The sequence below is a fragment of the Trichosurus vulpecula genome, chromosome 8 (genome assembly GCF_011100635.1).
Source record: "Trichosurus vulpecula isolate mTriVul1 chromosome 8, mTriVul1.pri, whole genome shotgun sequence".
NCBI classification, from domain to species: domain Eukaryota; kingdom Metazoa; phylum Chordata; class Mammalia; order Diprotodontia; family Phalangeridae; genus Trichosurus; species Trichosurus vulpecula.
This window is the reverse complement of record NC_050580.1, coordinates 82196298-82217589: the sequence shown is the minus strand read 5'-3', so window position 1 is coordinate 82217589 and position 21292 is coordinate 82196298. Positions and strand designations below refer to the sequence as shown.

At 37.2% G+C, this 21292-nt stretch overlaps 1 protein-coding gene across 3 annotated transcripts in view; it reads right to left on the bottom strand.

Moving 5' to 3' along the window:
• Positions 1-21292, bottom strand: part of LOC118828983 (protein FRA10AC1) — a 68528-nt gene that overhangs the window by 10308 nt on the left and 36928 nt on the right. For all 3 annotated transcript variants that reach the window (XM_036735902.1, XM_036735903.1, XM_036735904.1), the window contains exons 11-12: positions 19997-20118; positions 14873-14911 (exon numbers count right to left, since the gene is read on the bottom strand). In XM_036735902.1, the coding sequence (XP_036591797.1) occupies positions 14873-14911; positions 19997-20118 (161 nt within the window). The remainder of the gene's footprint in view (positions 1-14872; positions 14912-19996; positions 20119-21292) is intronic.

Genomic DNA, 21292 nt, shown 5'->3' with positions numbered 1-21292 from the left:
TTAGTGGCTCATGAAACGGTTCAAGTTTTACTGAGCTAAAGTAGCTATTACAATTGTCTTACTAATGAACTTCTGGGAGTGGCAATCTACCTGCCACACACAATGGATGCTTACATTTTATAGATTTGGCTTTACTTATATGTTATTTCTCAACATACACAGGCTCTAAATAATTATTTCTGTAGACTCCTTCAGCAAGATTAAGATTTAAGGGACTTGATTTTCTTAGCTCTAGTGAAAGATTTCAGAAGCTCTAGAAAAAAAAATTACCATAGTTTATTTTGATAAAATATTTTCCAAATATATATAACAACATATTTCAAAGAAAAAAGTATTTTTACAACTAATTCTAGATGGTCCTTTCCGTATTAAATAGTATTACAAAATGTTAAATACTGTATCATAGAGCATTAAAATTATGGCTACACAAAGCAATAGTTAGCAAACGACTTCCTGTCAATAATAACCATTTATGTCTTTAAAAAAGGAAAGAAAGCAATCAACAAGAATTCTATTTGTCAATGCACAATGTTACTTAGTTTAATACACTGTGAAAACAAAGTAGTATTGATTTGCCATGGTGGCCCTAAATCCGTTGGACTCCGATCCTTATATAAACACAGGTATCTGAACTTTGGTCCTAACCTAGTCTGTTCTGGCACAGAATGACAACAACAACAAAAAAAAAAGATAGGAAAAAAAGAACCACTGAACACCCTGATGATCTAAATGCAAAGAAAATGCCATAATAAAAGTTTGAGAATAAATAATCAACCTCAGACTCAATAATGAGTATTTAATTGCAATTTGAACTACATGAAAAGAGAGCATAAAATCCACTTGTTTCACTTCTACTAAGGCTCACTGCAATAAGGTAAAGAAAGAAAAAAGTAGTTATTTAGGAGCTGGCCCTTTGGTCAAGCAATCACTCTAAGGGCACTCTGCTAGTTCTTTGGAGAGTAAGATTTATAAAACTTTCGAAAGCTTTCATGCCAGGAGTCCTTGAACCAACTTTCGATGGGCTTATAATCTGACCAAAGGGCTGCACTTGAGGACCTAGAGGGCCACACCACAGGTTCCCCACTCCCCAGTTTACTATACAACTCCTTTACTTTAAAGGATTATAAACACAAAACATAGTTAACTAGTCCTTTTATTAAGGCGATTTGTTTTGTGAAGTTTGGATTCAGTCAAAGGGCTGACCAGAGAGAGGGAGGAAGACGGAGGAGAAAGATGGAAGGGGAAGGGGAGGGGGGGGAAAGGGGGGGGAAGGAGAGAGAGCTGCAAGAGAACTGGAAAAGATGGAGAGACAAAAGAGAGAACTGCAAGGGCTTTCAGAACTGCGGGAGGAGAGGACACAGGCAAGCAGACAATCAGGATTCATGAGTGAGTATTTATAGGAAAGCCCTAGCAGAACGGAAGGTTACAGAATGGCTTGGCTCTATGCTGTGATACTGTGTTTTAATCTCCTTGCTGTTACACTGAGGTGGACTTACTGGTTTTGAGATACAATTACCGCTACGTCGAATTGGGGTTATTGGTTCTGGGATTTGATCCTCTGGTGTCTGAATAAATGTTTTATTTCTTCTGCCTTCTACACAGAGAGTCTCTTACACTTTGTGATTCTGAACTATACAGGTATACTCATGGTCACCCTCGATATCATGAATCTTGCCTTACTGATACAACAGGTCTATGATTTCATCAGTATAAGTACTTCCTTCTACTACACATACTGCAACTCAACCAGGGGAATTTCACCAATATCGATGCAAAAACTTTAAATAAAATACTAAAAGGGCCATGGCATTAATATATCACAAAGATTTTACACTATGATCAGGTAGGATTAATATACCAGGAATGCAGGGCTGGTTCAATATAGAAAAACTAAAAGCATAACTAACAACAACGAAAGCAACAAAAATCACATAAAGCACCAGCCCTGGAGTCAGGAGGACTTGAGTTCAAATACTGTTTCAGACACTTGATACTTAGTAGCCATGTGACCCTGGGCAAGTCATCACTTAACCTCTATTGCCTCGCAAAAAACTCAAAAAAAAAAACTTGTGATTATATCAATAGATGGGGGAAAAGCTTTTGACAAAATACATTACCTATTCCTATTCAAAACACTAGAAAGCACGGGGGGCGGAGCCAAGATGGCAGCTGGAAAGCAGGGAATTGCGTGAGCTCCGCACCAAGTCCCTCCAAAAACCTATAAAAAATGGCTCTGAACAAATTCTAGAACTGCAGAATCCACAAAATAGCAGAGGGAAGCAGCGCTGCAGACCAGGACACCCTGGATGATCACTGGGTGAAGTCTATCGCGCACCATACAGGGAGCAGGAGGGGAGTGGAGCCCAGTGTGGGCCGTGTGAACAGACCAGACCAGGAGCCTGCAGAGTGGGCCCTGGAGCCCTGAATCAGTGAGCTGTGGCAGTTGCCAGACTTCTCGACCCACAAACACCAAAGACAACAGAGAAGAAATGCAGAACCCATGAAATAGCGGAGGGAGGCAGGGCTCCAGCCCAAGACAGCCTGGATGGTCTCTGGGTAAGGTCTATCCCACATGGAGCTGGAAGCAAGAGGGGAGCTAAACCCAGCGTGGGTGGTGGCAGGACCACCCAGACCAGGAGCCGGGAGGAACAAGCCCTAGCACCCTGGATCAATGAGCTGGGGCAGTTACCAGACTTCTCAACCCACAAACACCAAAAACAACAGAGAACGTTAGTGAGAAAAGCTGCAGGGACAGAGTGAAACAAGTTCGCAGTTCAGCCACCGCCGTGGGGCCAGTGGAGGTGGTGCAGCTACAGAACTACAGCTGCAGTTGCTTCCGGCCCTAGGCCTACCTGGTGGGAGGAATTAAGTGGCAGATCAGAGCAGGAGTCAGAGCCTGCATAAGATCTGAGTCCAGTCCGGGTTGGGGGTTCTTGGGGAAGGAGGAGTGCTGGTGTGGCAGAGCTGGCTGTAATAGCTCTGAAAACAACAGCGCATCCCCTCAAGCTTGGAACAAAGTACTCTTTACAAGCAGTCATACCCCGATGAAAAACTCAAGGGTCAAGTAAGTTGGCTGGGAACATGGCCAGGCAGTGAAAACGGACTCAGATTCAGACTCAGACTTTGGAATCTTTCTTTGGTGACAAAGACGACCAAAACATACGGCCAGAAGAAGTCAACAAAGTCAAAGAGCCTACAACAAAAGCCTCCAAGAAAAACATGAACTGGTCTCAGGCCATGGAAGGAAGAGCTCAAAAAGGATTTGGAAAAGCAAGTTAGAGAAGTAGAGGAAAAATTGGGAAGAGAAATGAGAAGGATACAAGAAAACCATGAAAAATAAGTCAATGACTTGCTAAAGGAGACCCAAAAAAATGCAGAAAAAAATACTGAAGAAAACAACACCTTAAAAAATAGACTAACTCAAATGGCAAAAGAGCTCCAAAAGGCTAATGAGGAGAAGAACGCCTTGAAAGGCAGAATTAGCCAAATGGAAAAGGAGGTCCAAAAGACCACTGAAGAAAATACTACCTAAAAATTAGATTGGAGCAAGTGGAAGCTAGTGACTTTATGAGAAATCAAGATATTATAAAACAGAACCAAAGGAATGAAAAAATGGAAGACAATGTGAAATATCTCATTGGAAAAACCACTGACCTGGAAAATAGATCCAAGAGAGATAATTTAAAAATTATTGGACTACCTGAAAGCCATGATGAAAAAAAGAGCCTAGATATCATCTTTCAAGAAATTATCAAGGAGAACTGCCCTGATATTCTAGAGCCACAGGGCAAAATAGAAATTGAAAGAATCCACAGATCACCTCCTCAAATAGATCCCCAAAAGAAAACTCCTAGGAATATTGTTGCCAAATTCCAGAGCTCCCAGATCAAGGAGAAAATATTGTAAGCAGCCAGAAAGAAACAATTTGAATATTGTGGAAACACAATCAGAATAACACAAGATCTAGCAGCTTCTACTTTAAGAGACTGAAGGGCTTGGAACACAATATTCCGGAGGTTAGTGGAGCTAGGATTAAAACCAAGAATCACTTACCCAGCAAAACTGAGTATCATGCTCCAAGGCAAAATATGGATTTTCAATAAAACAGAGGACTTTCAAGCTTTCTCAGTGAAAAGACCAGAGCTGAATAGAAAATCTGACTTTCAAACACAAAATTCAAGAGAAACATGAAAAGGTAATAAAGAAAAAGAACAAGAAAAAGAAATCGCAAGGAATTTACTAAAGTTGAACTGTTTTGTTTACATTCCTACATGGAAAGATGATGTGTATGATTCATGAGACCTCAGTATTAGGGAAGCTGAAGGGAATATGCATATATATGTATATATATGTGTGTATGTGTGTGTATATATATATATATGTGTGTGTGTGTGTGTGTGTGTGTATACGTGTATGTGTGTATATGTGTATATATATATGTACATATATAGACAGAGGGCACAGGGTGAGTTGAATATGAAGGGATGATATCTAAAAAAAAATAAAATCAAATTAAGGGATGAGGGAGGAATATATTGAGAGGGAGAAAGGGAGAGATAGAATGGGGTAAATTATCTCACATAAAAGTGGCAAGAAAAAGCAGTTCTGTAGGAAGTGAAGAGGAGGCAGGTGAGGGGGAATGAGTGAACCTTGCTCTCATCAGATTTGGCCTGAGGAGGGAATACCATACACACTCAATTGGGTATCTTACCCCACAGGAAAGAAGGAGGAAGAAGATTAAAAAAAAGGGGGGGGGGATGATAGAAGGGAGGACAGATGGGGGAGGAGGTAATCAAAAACAAACACTTTTGAAAAGGGACAGGGTCAAGGGAGAAAATTCAATAAAGGCGGATAGGTTAGGAAGGAGCAAAATATAGTTAGTCTTTCACAACATGAGTATTGTGGAAGGGTTATACATAATGATACACATGTGGCCTATGTTGAATTGTTTGACTTCGAAGGGAGGGTGGGTGGGAAGGGAAGAGAGGAGAGAATTTGGAACTCAAAGTTTTTTAAAAACAGATTTCAAAAATAACAACAAAAAAAGTTTTTGCATGCAACTAGGAAATAAGATGCACAGGCAATGGGGTGTAGAAATTTATCTTGCCCTACGAGAAAGTAAGGGAAAAGGGGATGGGAGGGAACTGGCGTGACCCTCTTGTAAAAATCAATGCTGAAAACTAAATATATTAAATTAAATTTAAAAAAAAACACTAGAAAGCACAGGAATAAATGAAGCTTTTCTTAAGATGATAAATAGTATCTATATAAACCCAAGAGGAAGCATTATCTGTAATGGGAGCCTAATACAAAAAGCTTTTCCAATAAAATCAGGGATGAAGCAAGGATGTGCTTTATCACCATTATTATTCAATATTGTATTAGATATGCTAGAAAAATGAACTGAAAGAATAAGAATAGGCAACAATATGGTGATATACTTAGAGAATTAACTAAAAATTTAATTGAACCAATTAACAATTTTAGCAAAGTTACAGAATATAAAATAAACTCACATAAATCATCAGCATTTCTACATATTCCCAACAAAACTTAGCAGAAAGAGATAGAAAGATAAATTCCATTTTAAATTACTGCAGACAATGTAAAGACTTAGAAGTCTACCTGCCAACACAAACCCAGGAACTATATAAACACATTTATAAAAATTTTCACACAAATAAAGAAATTTAAGCAACCAGAGAAATATCAATTGCCCATGGGTAGGCCAAGTCAATGTAATAAAAATGACAATTCTACCTAAATTAATTTACTTCCTTAGTGCCTTACAAACCAAACAACTAATGAATTATTTTATGAAGCTAGAAAAAAATAATAAAATCATCGGGAAGTATAAAAGTCAAGAATTATCGAAGGAATCAATGAAAAAAGAAATGTGAAGGAAGGTGGTCTAGCAATACCAGATTTCAAATTATATAACAAAAAGCAGTAATCACTGAATTGGGCCAGCTAGGTGACACAGTGGATGGAGTGCTCAGCCTGCAATCAGGAAGACTAATCTTCCTGAGTTCAAATCTGGCCTCAGACACTTACTAGCTGTGTGACCCTGGGCAAGTCATTTAACCCTATTTGCCTCAGTTTCTTTATCTGTAAAATGAGCTGGAGAAGAAAATGGTAAACCATTTCAGTATCTTCGCCAAGAAAACCCCAAATGGGGTCAGGAAGAGTTGGACACTACTGAAGCAACTGAACAACAACAAACCCATCAAATGGAGCTTTTCTTAAAATGATAAGTACTAACTATCTAAAACTAAGAACAAGCATTATTTGTAATGCCTGAATGGGATATTCAAGGAGGACCAGCACCTCTGATGGGAAGGCTTGCCAAGCCCTTTTGAGGGATAGTCATCCACATTTATAGTGTTTTCCTAGCCCTCAACTCTCACCTATGGCTCCAAGAAGCTGCAGCATGCACAGTGGCCACACCCTGGTAAACCATCTCAGCAGACAGGCTAAACCAGGTTGAGGGTAACCAATGGGTCGGTCAGTGAGTTAGGGGGATGTCTACCCCAAGCATGTGAAGACCACCCCCAGCAGAAGGGGCAGATGAGAACAATATGCTCCAGTGGCCATGAAGGTGGCTAAAATAGGCGCTGTGGAACTCTTAGAGCTTGGCCAGACATCCAAGACCAACATCACCTACTGCATCCTGGCTTTTGTCTTGCCATTGGAGTTTGACTCTGGAAGAGACAGTGAGGCTAATGACTTCTTACAACTCTGCCTTACTTAAATATTTTTTAATTCACATGTGAGAGACAACATCACCCATGATGTCACTCTCCTCTTCAAAAATGAAGGGCAAACAACAATAAACTAGAAGCTTTCCCAGTAAGCTCAGGGGTGAAGCAAGAATGTCCAACCTGGTGCTGGCTATGAAAGAGACTGGTTAATCAGTTGGACAGATTAGGTACACAATATATAGAAGCAAATGACCATAGAACTCTAGTGTTTGATAAACCTGGAAATACAAACTTTGGGGGGGCAAGAATTCATTATTCGACAAAAAACTGATAGAAAACTAGAAAACAGATTGGCAGAAACAAAGCATAGATCAACATTTCACACCATATATCAAGATAAGGTTAAAAAAGATACATTTTGATTTAGACATGAAGGGTGATATCATAAGTAAACTAAGACCTGTCAGATTTATGTATAAGGGAAGAGTTTTGACCAAACAAAAGATAGACAGGATCACAAGAGGTAAAATGGATCATTTTGATTAGATGAAGTTACAAAAGTTTTATACAAATAAAACCAACATAGCCAAAATTAGAAGGAAAACAAGAAACTGAGGGAAAAACTTATAGCCTCTTTCTTTAATAAATCCCTCATTTCTCAAATGTATAGGGAACTAGACCAAATATATGAAAAATAAGAGCCAGTCCCCAATTGATTAATGGTCAAAGAATATTATGAACAGGCAGTTTTCAGAAGAAATCAAAGCTATCAATAGTCATATGAAAATTTACTAAATAATCAGAGAAATGCAAATTAAAACAACTCTGTGAGACCACAACATACCCATCAGATTGGCTAACATGACAGAAAAGGAAAATGACAAATGCTGGAGGGGATGCAGAAAAACAGGTTCGCTACTGTATTATTGGTGAAGTTGCAAACTAGCCCAACCATTCTGAAGAACAATTTGGAACTATGCCCAAAGGGCTATAAAATTGTGCATGCTCTTTGACCCAGCAAAACCACTATTAAGTCTGTATCCCAAAGAGATGAAAGAAAAAGGGAAACGAACTATATGTACAAAAATATTTACAGCAACTCTTAATATGAAAGAACTGGAAATTGAAGGGACGTCCATCATTTGGGGAATGGCTGAATAAATTGTAGATATGATTGTGATAGAACACTATTGTGTTATAAGAAATGACAAAGGTTGATAGGTTCAGAAAGATCTGGAAAGACTTATATAAGCTGATGCAAAGTAAAGTGAGAAGAACCAGGAGAACACTATACACAGGACAGCAATATTGTAACGATGATCAACTGTGAAAGACTTAGCTACTCTGATCAACACAATCCAAGACACCCAAGACAATCCAAAAGGACTCATGATGAAAATACTATCCACCTCCAGAAGGAGAACTTATAAAGTCCTGAGTGCAAATTGAAGTATAATTTTTCCACTTTATTTTTCTTGCTTCTTTTGGAACGTGGTTAATATGGAAATGTTTTACATGATTTTACATGTATAGCTAACAAATTCATTGTTCACCTCAACAGGTGGGGGAGGGCAAAAGGAAAAGTATTTCGAACTTAAAATGTTTTTAAAAGAATGCTAAAAATAATAAAATTTTTAAAAAGGAAATATGCTTTGCATGACTTCAAATAAAATGAGCCTCATATTGCTTATCTTCTCAGTGGGTAAGGGAGGGGCTGGAGGAAGGGAGAAAATGTATAACTCAAAAAAATTAACATTAAAATTTTTTAAAAATGTATAATAGAAAAGAAAAAATAAAAGATAGAGGGTTTGTTTAAAGAAAAACTTAGGGTCATTAAAAATACAATGCAATTTCCCAAAGACTCTACTTGTTTAGGAGGCCTCTGTCATACTGCAGGACTTGATGCAGTCACTATAAAGTCATCCTCCAGAAACAAACACCTCTGGACGACCTCACTATCACTGGGAAATATTCTTCCATTTGGACTCACTGAATGTCCTTCATGCTAGCAGCAAAAACATCTCCCTATATTGTGCCTCACTTGATTTAATAATCAGAGGATTGTTGAGCCTCTGCTATATTATCTTTCAAGGAATATTGTGTATGACTTTGACATATGCATAGGTAACACCTTGTTAGAGTTTTTAAAGGCAGTCTTCTGCTATCACAAATCAAATGTTGTCTTACAGTGGAAAAAAGTTAAAGAGGATCTTGCATTCTCTATGACTTTTCATTAATCAAGTGAATTTAAAGAAATAGTAAATATAAAGCAGGATGATACAGTGGAAAGAGACCAAGCACTGGAGTTCAAATCTGGCCTCAGACACTTGCTAGCTGTGTGACCCTGAGCAAGTCACTTAACCTCTGTTTGCCTGTTTCTTCATCTGTAAAATAGGGATAATAATAGCACTTACCTCCCAGAGTTGCTGTGAGGATCAAATAACTAACTAATTGTAAAGCGCCTAGCACACAGTGCTACATAAATGTTAGCTATTATTATTGTTGTTGTCTGCTATAGAATGTCATTTTTGAAAACTTGTTGCCCTTTATACCTTCATCCAGTGTGCCCTTTAATGCATGTTGCTTATCATGTTTTACTTAGAAAATCCTAAGGAGACGACTTACAGGTCATGTGACCAAAAAGATTCAAGGCTAGACATTTTCCCGATCCTCACAACTTCTCAAACCTCTCCCAGATAGAAATTATGTACATGAGATGAAGCAAGTTCAGCTGTCTCCACAGTCTAGAACACCAAGAAGACAAATGAGACAATTAACAGCAGAGGAGGCTATTCAGTTGTTTTCAGACAGTCTATGAACAGAGATTTTTAGCACCCTCTACCCACCAGTCTCATCACTCTTCCACCATTATTAAAGGAGTAGGAAGGAGACACAAGGGACTAAGAGTCATTTTGTATTTTTTTTTAATTTTATAATTTGCAAAAGATGTGTTACAATTTGTCCGAGCAATTGGAGATAATCCTCCCCATACTTAGTTAAACTGGTCATCAGAACACATGCGTTTGCTAGGATGCTTGCTTTTTCAGCATGGAAGACCTGCCAGTGCTTGTGCCTCTGCTGAAACAACCATCAAGAATCCAAAGCCCCTTCCATGCCACATATGGGGCATCAGAGGACTTCCACATGGCAGGCATTTTACAAATAATAAAAATTAGCTTTTGGAGAAATAGCCTACTCCAGTGGAAAAAAAATGCTGACTTTGAAGTTAAAGAAGACTGATGGTTGAATCCTGATTCTGCTACTTGGTCAAATCACTTAACTTTCTGGGATTCGGTTTCCTTACATGTAAAATGAGCTAAATCTATGATCCTACTCTGTCATCAATCTCTATTCCCCTATCACTAAGAATTCTCTTGGCTAGGCTAAACATTCACAGTTCTTTCAAATGAGCTTTGGCATGGTTTTGCATTCTAATAATTGTTGGCATGTTTTTTCTGTATGCGCTCCAAATTGTTAATTTCCTATCTAAAAATTGCACTGAGAATTCAATACAAAACTGTAGATAATGATGGATTGACCACAGCAAATCATTTAACCTTCTACTCTTTGAACAATTTCCTTATTTGTGAAATGAGAAAGATAATTACATGACCTTTACTACAGCTTCATTTTCTAAAAATGGTGTTAGTAACATTAGAAATGTCCACATAGGAACTATTAGCCAAAACTTAATTTATTCTACTCTAGGAGATCAAATTTTGAAACTCCATTTTATACAAGAAAATAAATTGTTTTCAACCATTAATCTAGTTTTCTTAATACTATTGCTATTTTCAACATTTTTGCAATTTGTAAATTCTTGGAGTCAGGCAAAAATACTCAACCTGAATTCTCCACTGGAAAAAAAAAATGTTCCATATGCCTGTGAAATTTCAAGGCTTTCAAAGGAAATGTTAATGCTTTGGTCTCTGATAGGGTTAAGACACCATATTTATGTATGTTTCAGGTTAAATTCTACTCTAGCATCATCATTATCACCATCCTTATTATTCTTTTATCTCTACTGAGTGAGATTCAATATGGTATAGAAGGGTTACTGTGCTAAGTTGCAGAAAACTTAAGTTCTGACGGTTCCCCTGTCTTGCCAACTGCCCACAACACGGCCTTACATAATTTTTAATTTGCCCTAAGTCTTAGTTGACAACCATGTGCAAAGTGAAAGTAACTCACCTTCTAGAAATGAGGAAGTTGAGCCAGATAATCTCCTGAGGTTCCTTATATCTCTAAGGCTCATATAGAAAATATGGAATAGTAGAAACAATACCATGTCTGGAGTCAAAGAACATGGGTTTGAATCTTTGCTCTAATACCTATGACTATGGTTAAGTCACCATACCTCTCTAGAATTTATTTTCCTTATCTTTAAATGAAAAGGTTTGACGAGAAGATCTCTAAGATTATCTACCACCTATCAAAGAAGAGTTATGAAAAATGGAGCATTAAACTTCCATACAGTTTTGGTTAAGTATAACCCATAGTAACTTCTTTTTCACTGCTATATGATGATGGCGCATTAGCATGGAGAAAAGCTGACAACTCCATTCCAAAAAACAAGATGTATAATATGGTTCAACATACAATCCAGTTTTCAGAGATGAGGGAAACTAACAAACCAACAATCACAATAATAATATAGATCAATATAATAAATAATGAAGTGTAGATTGGATTGGAGATATAATCACTAGATTATAAAGCCCATGACATTTGTTCCATGCCACCCTGACAGTTGTGCTATTTGAGCACCTATACTGGGCCTCCAGAGACCATGGCTGGGAGGACCTAAGCCACTCAGTTCTGAATTCCTTGGCACCATGTTTCTTTGGAAGAAGTTTGGAAGGGATATGGGTTTGGGCTTGTTTAGAACATGATGAATTTTAAATGTCTCTGGGACATCCAGTCTGAGATGTCTAATAGGCAGCTGGTGATATGGATATCTGGGAGTCATCTGGGTAAATATGGGAACCAATGAGATCATTTGCTGAAATTATGCAGAGAAAGGCCAAGAAAGAGCCCTGATAAGAACTGTCTTCCCTCTACTAATTTTGATGACTTTAAATAGCAGGAGAGCACACAATTCAAATAAATTTAAGTATATTAGAGAAAATGTCATAGATAGATTGACAGATCTAGATCTAGATCAACCTCAATCTTTTGTGATTAGAAGTCAATGTAGATTTCAGGAGAACTCAAGAAACACCAAACCAAAATAACACAATGAACTAAGGGAAGAGAGATTAAAAATCTCTCAGGACTGGGGAGATACTTGCAGAAATAATACTAGCAACAGATTCCCATAGCAATAAGACAATTATCAGTATTAAAATCATATGCCACAAACGTTATGTTTTACTATTCTAATACTTGAATCTAAAGTTAGTTTTTGTCCTTTATGGAGTCTTTTTATGACCTTAGTTTATAGAAAGACTATTTCCTAGCAGAGTAATAACTCAGTCAGTCAATAAACATTTATAAAGCATCTATGTGCCAGGCATGGTGCTAAGTGCTAGGGATACAAAAAGAGGCAAAGGATAAGTTTCTGTCTTCCCTCAAGGAGCTCACAATGGGAGAAGTCAGCAAGCAAAGAAATATGTACAAACAAAGCCATATGAAGGATAAATACAAAATAATTAAGAGAAGGTATGCATTAGAATTAAGAGGGGTTGGGGAAGGATTCCTGTAAAAGATAGGATTTGGAAAAAAAAAAAAAGTATTTTGGGCACAAAGAACATGCAGAGAAAATGCTCAGAGCCAAGAGATACAGTATTTTGTTCCTGGAACAGCCAAGAGGTCAGTGTCACTGAACTGAAGGATACCTGCTGAGGGAGTAAGGTATAAGAAGACTGAAAAGGTAGAGAAGGGGGCTAGGTTATGAAGGGCTTTGAGCATTCTGTATTTGCTCTAGGAGGCATTGGAGTTTACTGAGCAGGGAAGGTGATATGGTCCAACCTGCACTTTAGGAAAATTACTTTGGTGACTAAATGGATGATGGATTGGAGTGGGGAGAGATTTCAGGCAAGCAGAACCATCAGTAGGCTACTGCAATAGTCTAGGCATGAAGTGATAAGGCTCTCTGCACCAGAGTGGTGGCAATGTCAGAGGAGAAATGGAGGCATATTCAAGACATACATAGATATACCTGTATAGAGAGATATAAAGAGAGATTAAAAGGTGAAATCTACAGGCCTTGGCAACAACTTGGATGTGGAAGGTGAGAGACAGTGGGGAGTTGAGGATGGCAGCTACGTAGTGAGCCTGAGGGCCTAAGAGGATGGTGTTGCCCTCTACAGTAATAGGGAAAGTGGGGAGGAGGGGGGAAGGGATTTAGAGGAATTTAGAAGAGTTAGAGGAAAAGATAATGAGCTCTGTTTTGGACATGTTGAGTTTAAAATGTCCTCTGGAAATCCATTTTGGGTCTGAAAAGCAGATGGAGATGCAAGATAGGAAGTCAGCAGGGAAGTTAAGGCAAGATAGGTAGATCTGAAAATTGTCCACATAGAGTTGGTAATTAAATCCATGGGAGCTGAGAGATTCACCAAGTGAAGTAGTATAGAGGAAGAAGAGAAGGGGGCTCAAGGGAGATGCACGACAGACACCTAGGGCTAGAGGACATGGTCTAGAAGAGGATCCAGCAAAGGAGACTGAGAAGGAATGGTCAGAAAACCTGTAAAGTATAAAAGAGGAGAGAGTGATCAACAATGTCAAAGGTTGCAGAGAGGCAGAGGAGACTTGAGGATCAAGAAAAGGATAATTAGGTAATCACTGGTAACTTGGGAGAGCAGTTTTGATGGAATGATGAGGTTGGAAGCCAGATTATAAGGGATTAAAAAGAAAACATTTCTCAAACCTCACAACCTCTATTAGAAATTTCATTAACTTCCAAGAAATCACCAATTTAAATTTTATCCATCTCCTAAGGACCACCATTTTCTGACTCTTAAGAGTATAGCTACAAATTTAACCTGTGTTCTAGAAATTTACAATTAAATACACCACACATTTCTACAAAATATTTACAAATTATACAAAATTAAAGTACTTAACAAAGCACCAAATTCTACTCAATAAGAATTTATTAAGCACTTATATGCACAGTAATGCAATGATCCTAACCTAACCTATTTTTAACAAATTAAACATTCTTATTTAAAGGTTTTTTTTTAATTGACTAGAAATGACCTTATGCCAAAACTCCTCTTGTTTCTACACAGTTCAATAATCAAGCAGGGACTTTAGTCAGTATTCACTTTAGTGCCACATGTATTACTAAATGTACTGCTTAGGTGGCGCCTGACCAGAATAGAGATTCCCAGAGTTATAAGAAAAGATTGTTTAAATGGTGGGGGAAAGAAGTATGGGGAAATGACCTCAAGAAAAGTGAAGACACATTTTTTGTCACTTTGGAGTTAAGAGAAAACATGCTCCAAGGCATATATTAACTTATAAAGTAGACTTACTTTATAGGAGAATGAATTATATATACTAAGTCTGATATTTTGGGGCTATCTTCAAGTAGTTAAAATTCTGCTATTCTCTAATGCTATAATGATTAAAAATATATTTGTGCGCTCCCTCTCTATCAGCTCTTTAAAATTTCTCAAATCACCTTTTCTGTTTTTCTCTAGAACTGACATGCATCCACTGATGTTCACCCAAAGTTACTGATTAAATTTCTCCTCTAATTTATTTGTAAAGAGACATTAAAGAATGAAGCGGCTAAAACCTCTCAAAAATAAAGACAAGATAATCTGACATGTTTTTAAAATGTTAGAAGAAATTTTAGTCACAGCTAATAAAATGATCCACATCATTCAAGTACTCCAAAATGAAAGTTATTAATTCACTCAAATAAACAAAGGAGCTCTATGATTTTATAACATCGTTGGGAATTCCCAGAATGGGGACCCACTAACCAGATTACAACCCGACTATGATTTATCAGATCTAGAGCATCACCTTTTGGTACAAAGAGGCTAATAAGTCATGTGACCAAGGTCACCTAGCCAATAAGTATCAGAGGAAGAATTTCAGCCAAAGTCTTTTTGATTCCAAATGGAGCCCTCCAAATCAGTATGCTAAGATGCCTCTTAATAATTCACATGATTCAAATCTTCAGAATTCTATGTGAATAACCCAAATCTAATACTTACCATTATCTGACCCTTCTGATTTCTCTGAGGGAGAATGTTCTGCAAAGAAAATTGCACATTCATTAAAGCTTTACTATACAACACTTCTGCAATAACATGCTACAGTACTAATAAGCAGTGCCATGAAGTTTAGGTTCTTTGTTCTCTGACTGTTTCAAATTTGTCGGCTGTGTCTTCCCAACTAGAATATAAATCTCTTCAAAGACCTGTGTTTCATATCCCTTTTGTGTACAACTGCTCTTCAGAATGGAGGGCACAGCCCTTGGAATTTAGTCAGGCATGCCCCAAATACTTATTGATTGATTTGGGCAGTCAAGGTGAATTAATAGCTCCAATGAGGGGAGGGTCACACTTGTCTGACCACAGTTGATTCCATCTGCCTCTCCATACTATCTATCTTTTACTTCTTGAAACAAAGTTAACAAAAAACTAGAAACACAGTGAAAAACCACGGATCGCAGAATGGCTAAATAAATTGAGCTATTTAAGTATAATGGAGTATTACTTAATCATAACGTAACAAAACAAATAAGAGGAATCCAGAGACACATAAGAAAATTTAAATGAACTGAAGGAGAATGAACCAGAAAAACAAGATATTCACCAAGACTGTCCCAAAAGAATGAAAGCCTCTCAAGGGCAAACTATGTTTGTGTCTGTCACATCCCTAGGTCCTAGCATGCAGTACAGTATTTCCCCATGTATAAGACACACCTTAATTTTGGGGCCCGAAATTTGAAAAAAATGTATTAAAGTTATTGAACTCAAGTTTTATTCATCATAAAATCATACAATAATACGATGAAATTCAAGGACCTTCTGCTCACAGCTTTCAGGCATCTTTTGGGCAAGTCTGGTACATGCTTAGTCCATTCTGTTTCATGAACCTGAAGCACCAATTGTGTCCTCCTTTGAAATCAGTAACTTCTTTTTCATCAGCAATTCTTCTTGCCTCATGCTGAACCATCTTTGTGGACACAGGAATTCCAATTGCCCTTTGCTCTTCAATCGATATCTTCAATTCCCTCTCTAAATCAAGCCATTTTGCTGACTTGCCTCTCATGGCCTTCTTCTGCCATGGTGTTTTCAGTAGGGTTTCTTCTTCCCGTAGCCAGTCTCGGATTGTTTTCTCAGTTGGAAGAGGACCAAGCTTATGTTCAGCAGCACAATTTCCATTCACTTTTGCAAACTGGATCACTTTAACTTGAATTCAGCCCTGTATGAAAACCTTTTCTGAGCCACTTCTGGGCAGAACATAATCTAATATACCAGTAACAAATGCGAAACAATGAGTGTAAAGACAACAAGCACGAAAAAGCGGGAAACGCAAGTAAAAAAATCTACAACCACTGTATAAGATGCACCCAGTTTTTAGACCCCAAATTTTATGAAAAAGGGTGTGTCTTATACATGGGGAAATATGGTAAGTGCCTAATAAATGCTTGCTGATTAAACAATAATGTAAATGAAACAAACATTAAAATGAAGCTAATTCTAATTCTAAATGAAGCCAAATAGTCAATGCTGGTTGGCTTTATTGTTTTGTGGTCTTTCTTACAAGGGAAGGGTCACTGGATAGTGGGAAAGCCATTATACCTAGAAATGATTGTGATGCAAAAAACAAAAGGCATTAATAAAATGTTAACTTAATTTTTAAAAAATAAACCAAAGTAGATTAGTAGATAGCCTAATTTCTTCATCTATTACATAAACTCTTTCTTGCTGTGAAATCAAGTTGTAATTTCAAGATAATAATCACATCAGGAAATTGCTGAACCGTTGCGAGTCAGCTATATTAGACACTGTTCAAGAGGGAACATCTCTACCCTCAGAAGCAGAAGTGTGGATGAATGAGAAAGCTGGACAGCCATCAATATTCAAAGTGGAATTTCTAACATTTGTTTATACAAGGGCCCATCTATTATCTCTCTGAATCATATGTAACATTTGGGGGCTCAGAAATATATCCCAAGAGAAGTACAAAATGGAGGTAGGTTGGGTGGCAACAGATATGCCTTGAGAAGGCAATAAAAGGACTATCACCTTAAATACTGTATAATGGGATTACTCCTGGCCATGGAAAATTTCATTACATAAGATTACAATTATACACACATTCCCACCTAATATCATTTCATGTTATCCTTCCCCACACAAACGCATATCTGGCCTTAAAAAATATCCAGAAAACATTAATTAAAAAAAAGGAAGTTTAGGTAGTTACTTTTATTTCCTCCTCAAAAACATTTATGTTTGCACAGCACTATTAGAAAATTTTTTAGAGAAATTTCTGCATCCTTTAAGTACTTTGCAAACAAACATTAGTTTTCATAACACCCCAAGGACATTAGAGGCAAGAACTGTTTTCAATATGAGTCAGCAGCATACACAGTTAGAGGCACAAAACAAAGGCCTTCACCTCCATAGGCAATTTTCTAAGAATTTAAGTTACAGAGAAGGTGTTAACTTGAATCAGTACAAGGAGCTCCCTCATCCGGGAGTTCCCTAAACTAATGAAATCTTTCATTGCATTTCCTAAGTGAGGGAAAATTACAAAAGAAGGAAAAAATTGCTAGCATTATAGAGCACTTCAAGGTTTGCAGAATGCTTTACACATGCTCTCTCATTTGATCCTCATACCAGGTTCTCTATTAGAACGATAAAGAGCTCAGCTGTTAATCTTTTTTGTTGCTGTTGTTCGGTCATTTCAGTGGTTGGACTCTTTGTGACACCGTTTGAATTTTCTTGGCAGATACTTGGGCAGCTAGGTGGCACAGTGGATAGAGTGCTAGGACTGGAGTCAGAAATCCAGTATCTTTGCTAAGAAAACCACAAATGGGGGTCAAGAAGTCAGACAACCACTGAAAAAATGATTGACTGGAAAAGAAAGTGGAGTGGTTTGCCAGTACTTTCTCCAGCTCATTTTATAGATAAGAAACTGAGGCAACAGAGTTAAGTGACTTGCCCAGAACCACATAGCTAATAAGTGTCTGAGGCTGGATTTGAACTCAGGAAAATGAAGTCTTCCCTGATTCCAGGGCTGGCACTCTATTTACTGAGTTCCCTAGCTGTCCTGTGTTATTCTAAGCTCTAAGCTACTTAAACAAACAAAACTAGCATCAAGGCAGAGTCAGATCTCCCCTGACTATTGAGCACAGTTCTGCTTTCCCCAATCACCTTCCATTCCAAGTGGATGCCCCATAGGCCAAAGCTCAGCAGGCATGGCTTCTTTAAGGGCTGCATGAGAGAACTTGTGGGCAGAGATACCAAACCGTAAGGCAGGTATGGCTTGCTCTGCCAAGAGCCAAATAAATGTTTTTTCTTGTTCATTTTCTCCTATATACAAATAAGAAAGCAAATAAAAAGTAGCTAAACACTTGGCAACAACCTAATAAAAGAGATTTATTCATTCAATAAACACATACGTATACTATAATTTGGGGTAGGCTTAGGTAATTTGATGTGGAGAAACACCAAGGCCAACCTGATTGATTACATAATTCATTTACTCAACATCCCATACTATTTCAGAGCTCAGAGTAAATCTGAATCCCAGAAATGGCCTTAGAACATATTCTACATATATTCCTGGCCCCTCAAACCCAGATAAAGCAAACTTCTCAAATATATTCTCACCTGGTTCTTTATTCCTGCAATCACATTGGCATCTGGAAACAATAATCTACCTTTCTTTATGTATATGTACATGAACTTAGGGAGATCCAACAGGTTGTGTTTGCCCTTCATTCTAGAAGAGGACCATGACGTCAGGGAAATGATGACATGACTTGCACTTGACTTTGATTTGAGTGAGGGAGGGCTATGCAAGGTCATCAGCCTCACTTTCCCCTCCAGAGCCATCTGGGTCTAGTGGCCTGATTTAACCAGAATACTTGAATAACTATCTTATAAGTATCATGTATGTTCTTACACAAGGCAAGGGCTCTAAAAAATGTAGTATGTAGAATAATGAGCATATGAATGACTATTAATGACCCTAAAATGAAATGGTCTAAAGTAACAAAATTTAATTTTTATAATAACATAATTAAGAACTACTGATCACTCCAAATTAAACCACTTAAATTTTATTAACAATTATAATATATATATGTGCATGTTGAATGAATAAATCTCTATAATTCCTATTATTATTTAAAAATCGGTGAAAAGGCTGAGAGACAAGAGACAAAGAGAATTCTGCTCTAAGCCCTGTTTCTTAACACATTGTGAATGATATGTTTCTTCTGCAGTTTAAATGACTTGGTCAAGCTTAAATCTAGGTCAAAATATATGAAAGGGCATTTATAATTTGGTTATTTGCTTTTATATTCCCAACTTGTGATTTCACTAGTGTGGGGAATTTACAATGTGGAAATTCCCTTTACTGATGCAGACTAGCGACTCATCTGTAACTGAGAGCCTTACAGAGTTGTCAATGATACTGAAAGGCTTGGCTTGTCCAGGGTGACATTAACTATTATGACTCTCAGGTAGAACATGCTATCAGGACTTCCTAATTTCAAAACTGGCCTTCAGACTACTATACTTCACCATGGAATAATTCACTAGAAATAAAAGGGAGAAAATATAGTATGCATATTTTTATAAGTGGAACAAGACAGCCCCCTCCTGTCCAAAGATATAATTCAGCTTTAGCTTTGAAATTCCTACATTAGCATGGGATTGGATCAAATTCATTAAGGCATTTTCTTTCTAAGTTGTCTGCTTGCTTCTACTGATTATTCATTATAATGATAGGGAATTTAGTGAATTTAAAGTCAATTTTTCATTGTGGGCCCACAGAACAAAAAGAGGTTACTCTCAGAGTAAGACTTGAAATTTGATTTATCTAAAAAGTTTTAAAGGTAGACTTGGGGGTAATCTCAGATACCATTTGGACCAATTCACCCTTGCCCAGTCACACAGAAAGTAGCAAAGGAAGGATTAGGATTCAATTTTCTTGACTCTCTTCCCATTGGCAAGTTACAACTTTTGAGATGTTGAAGATATTTGGAATTTCCCCTTAAATCTTTTGCATTTTGTATCTGAAGAATAGAAGTCAGGCTCAATTTTATGTTTATAAATGGATTTTATACATTTTATACATTGATTTCCTCATACCTTTTGCCGCCTTCTTGGAAGTCTGCATTTTTGAAGAAGATAACTTGGATTTTTTATGTGATGATTCTTCACAATCTTTTTCAGTTTTATCTCTTATTTTTTTTGGTTTGACTTCTTTTCTCCTTTATGTTAAAAATTAAACAAAGAGTAGACTTTATATTAATTTTCCCAAAGAAGAAGCAATGTGTAGAAAAAGTGCCAATTGAGAATTAGGAATAATAATGATAATGATGATGGTGGTGAAAGTAATAATAATAATAGCACTTATATAGTGCTTTAGAGTTTGCAAAATGCTTTACATACGTTATTTAATTCAGTACTCACAATAACCCTATTAGGTAGGTGTTATCATATCACCAAGTTACAAAGGAAAAAACTGAGGCAGAAAGACTCTACCTGCCTAGAGTCATAGAGCTAGTTAAGCATCTGAGGCAATATCTGAACTCTGGTCTTTCTGACTGTATATCCGGCACTCTATCCTTTATGCCACCAAGGAATAGTTGCCTTTTAAAAAATGCAAGTGAAATAATGGAACATTATGAATAAAATCATATTTTAATGTTAGTTTGAAAGGTTTCTACCACAGAAACTATGCTACTAGAAACAGGCAACACCAGTCGAGTGTGAAAAACACACTTAAACACCATGACCTACCAACCCTTCCCCTGCCCCTCTTTCTTTGACTTATTTTTTCTTTCTAGGCTGTTGCTGACATGAGGAGACAGAGCAGTTGGGTGATGTTGGGAAGAATGTATAAGAAGACTAGACTGAAGAAATTCTTTTTTTCTAAACTCTAATAAGTAAAATATTTAATGAGGTCTCCAAATATTTCAATGGTGCAATGACTTTGATCTCTAATGTCAATGTAATTATTTTGAATGTCACAGCTTATTGCAAGTAAATTTATTAAAAGGGAAAGAAAATATTACTTCACGTTTCCACTGATGGTTTTTCAGAGACCTAGGCCATCTAAAATCTCAACAAAAATACTAATAAACTCCTCTATAATATCTTGGGATTCTTTACTTAATCAATGAGTACCCACTTTATAGGAGTTAGTCCATAAATTTCACTCTGTTAAGTGACTGCTGAGTTTTAGAGTTTTTCTATCTTTGATTTTGGGACGTACTACTGGTTGTTATCTGTAATCTAAGGACAAGTCCTTGATCAAAAACATAACACCTCAGCTGTAACATTGATCCCAATTGAAAACATATGGAGATGTTTTGTGACATAATTTCCTGAAAGGCACTGAACCAAAAAGTTGGAACTATCTGTTACAGTATCTGAGAAAAG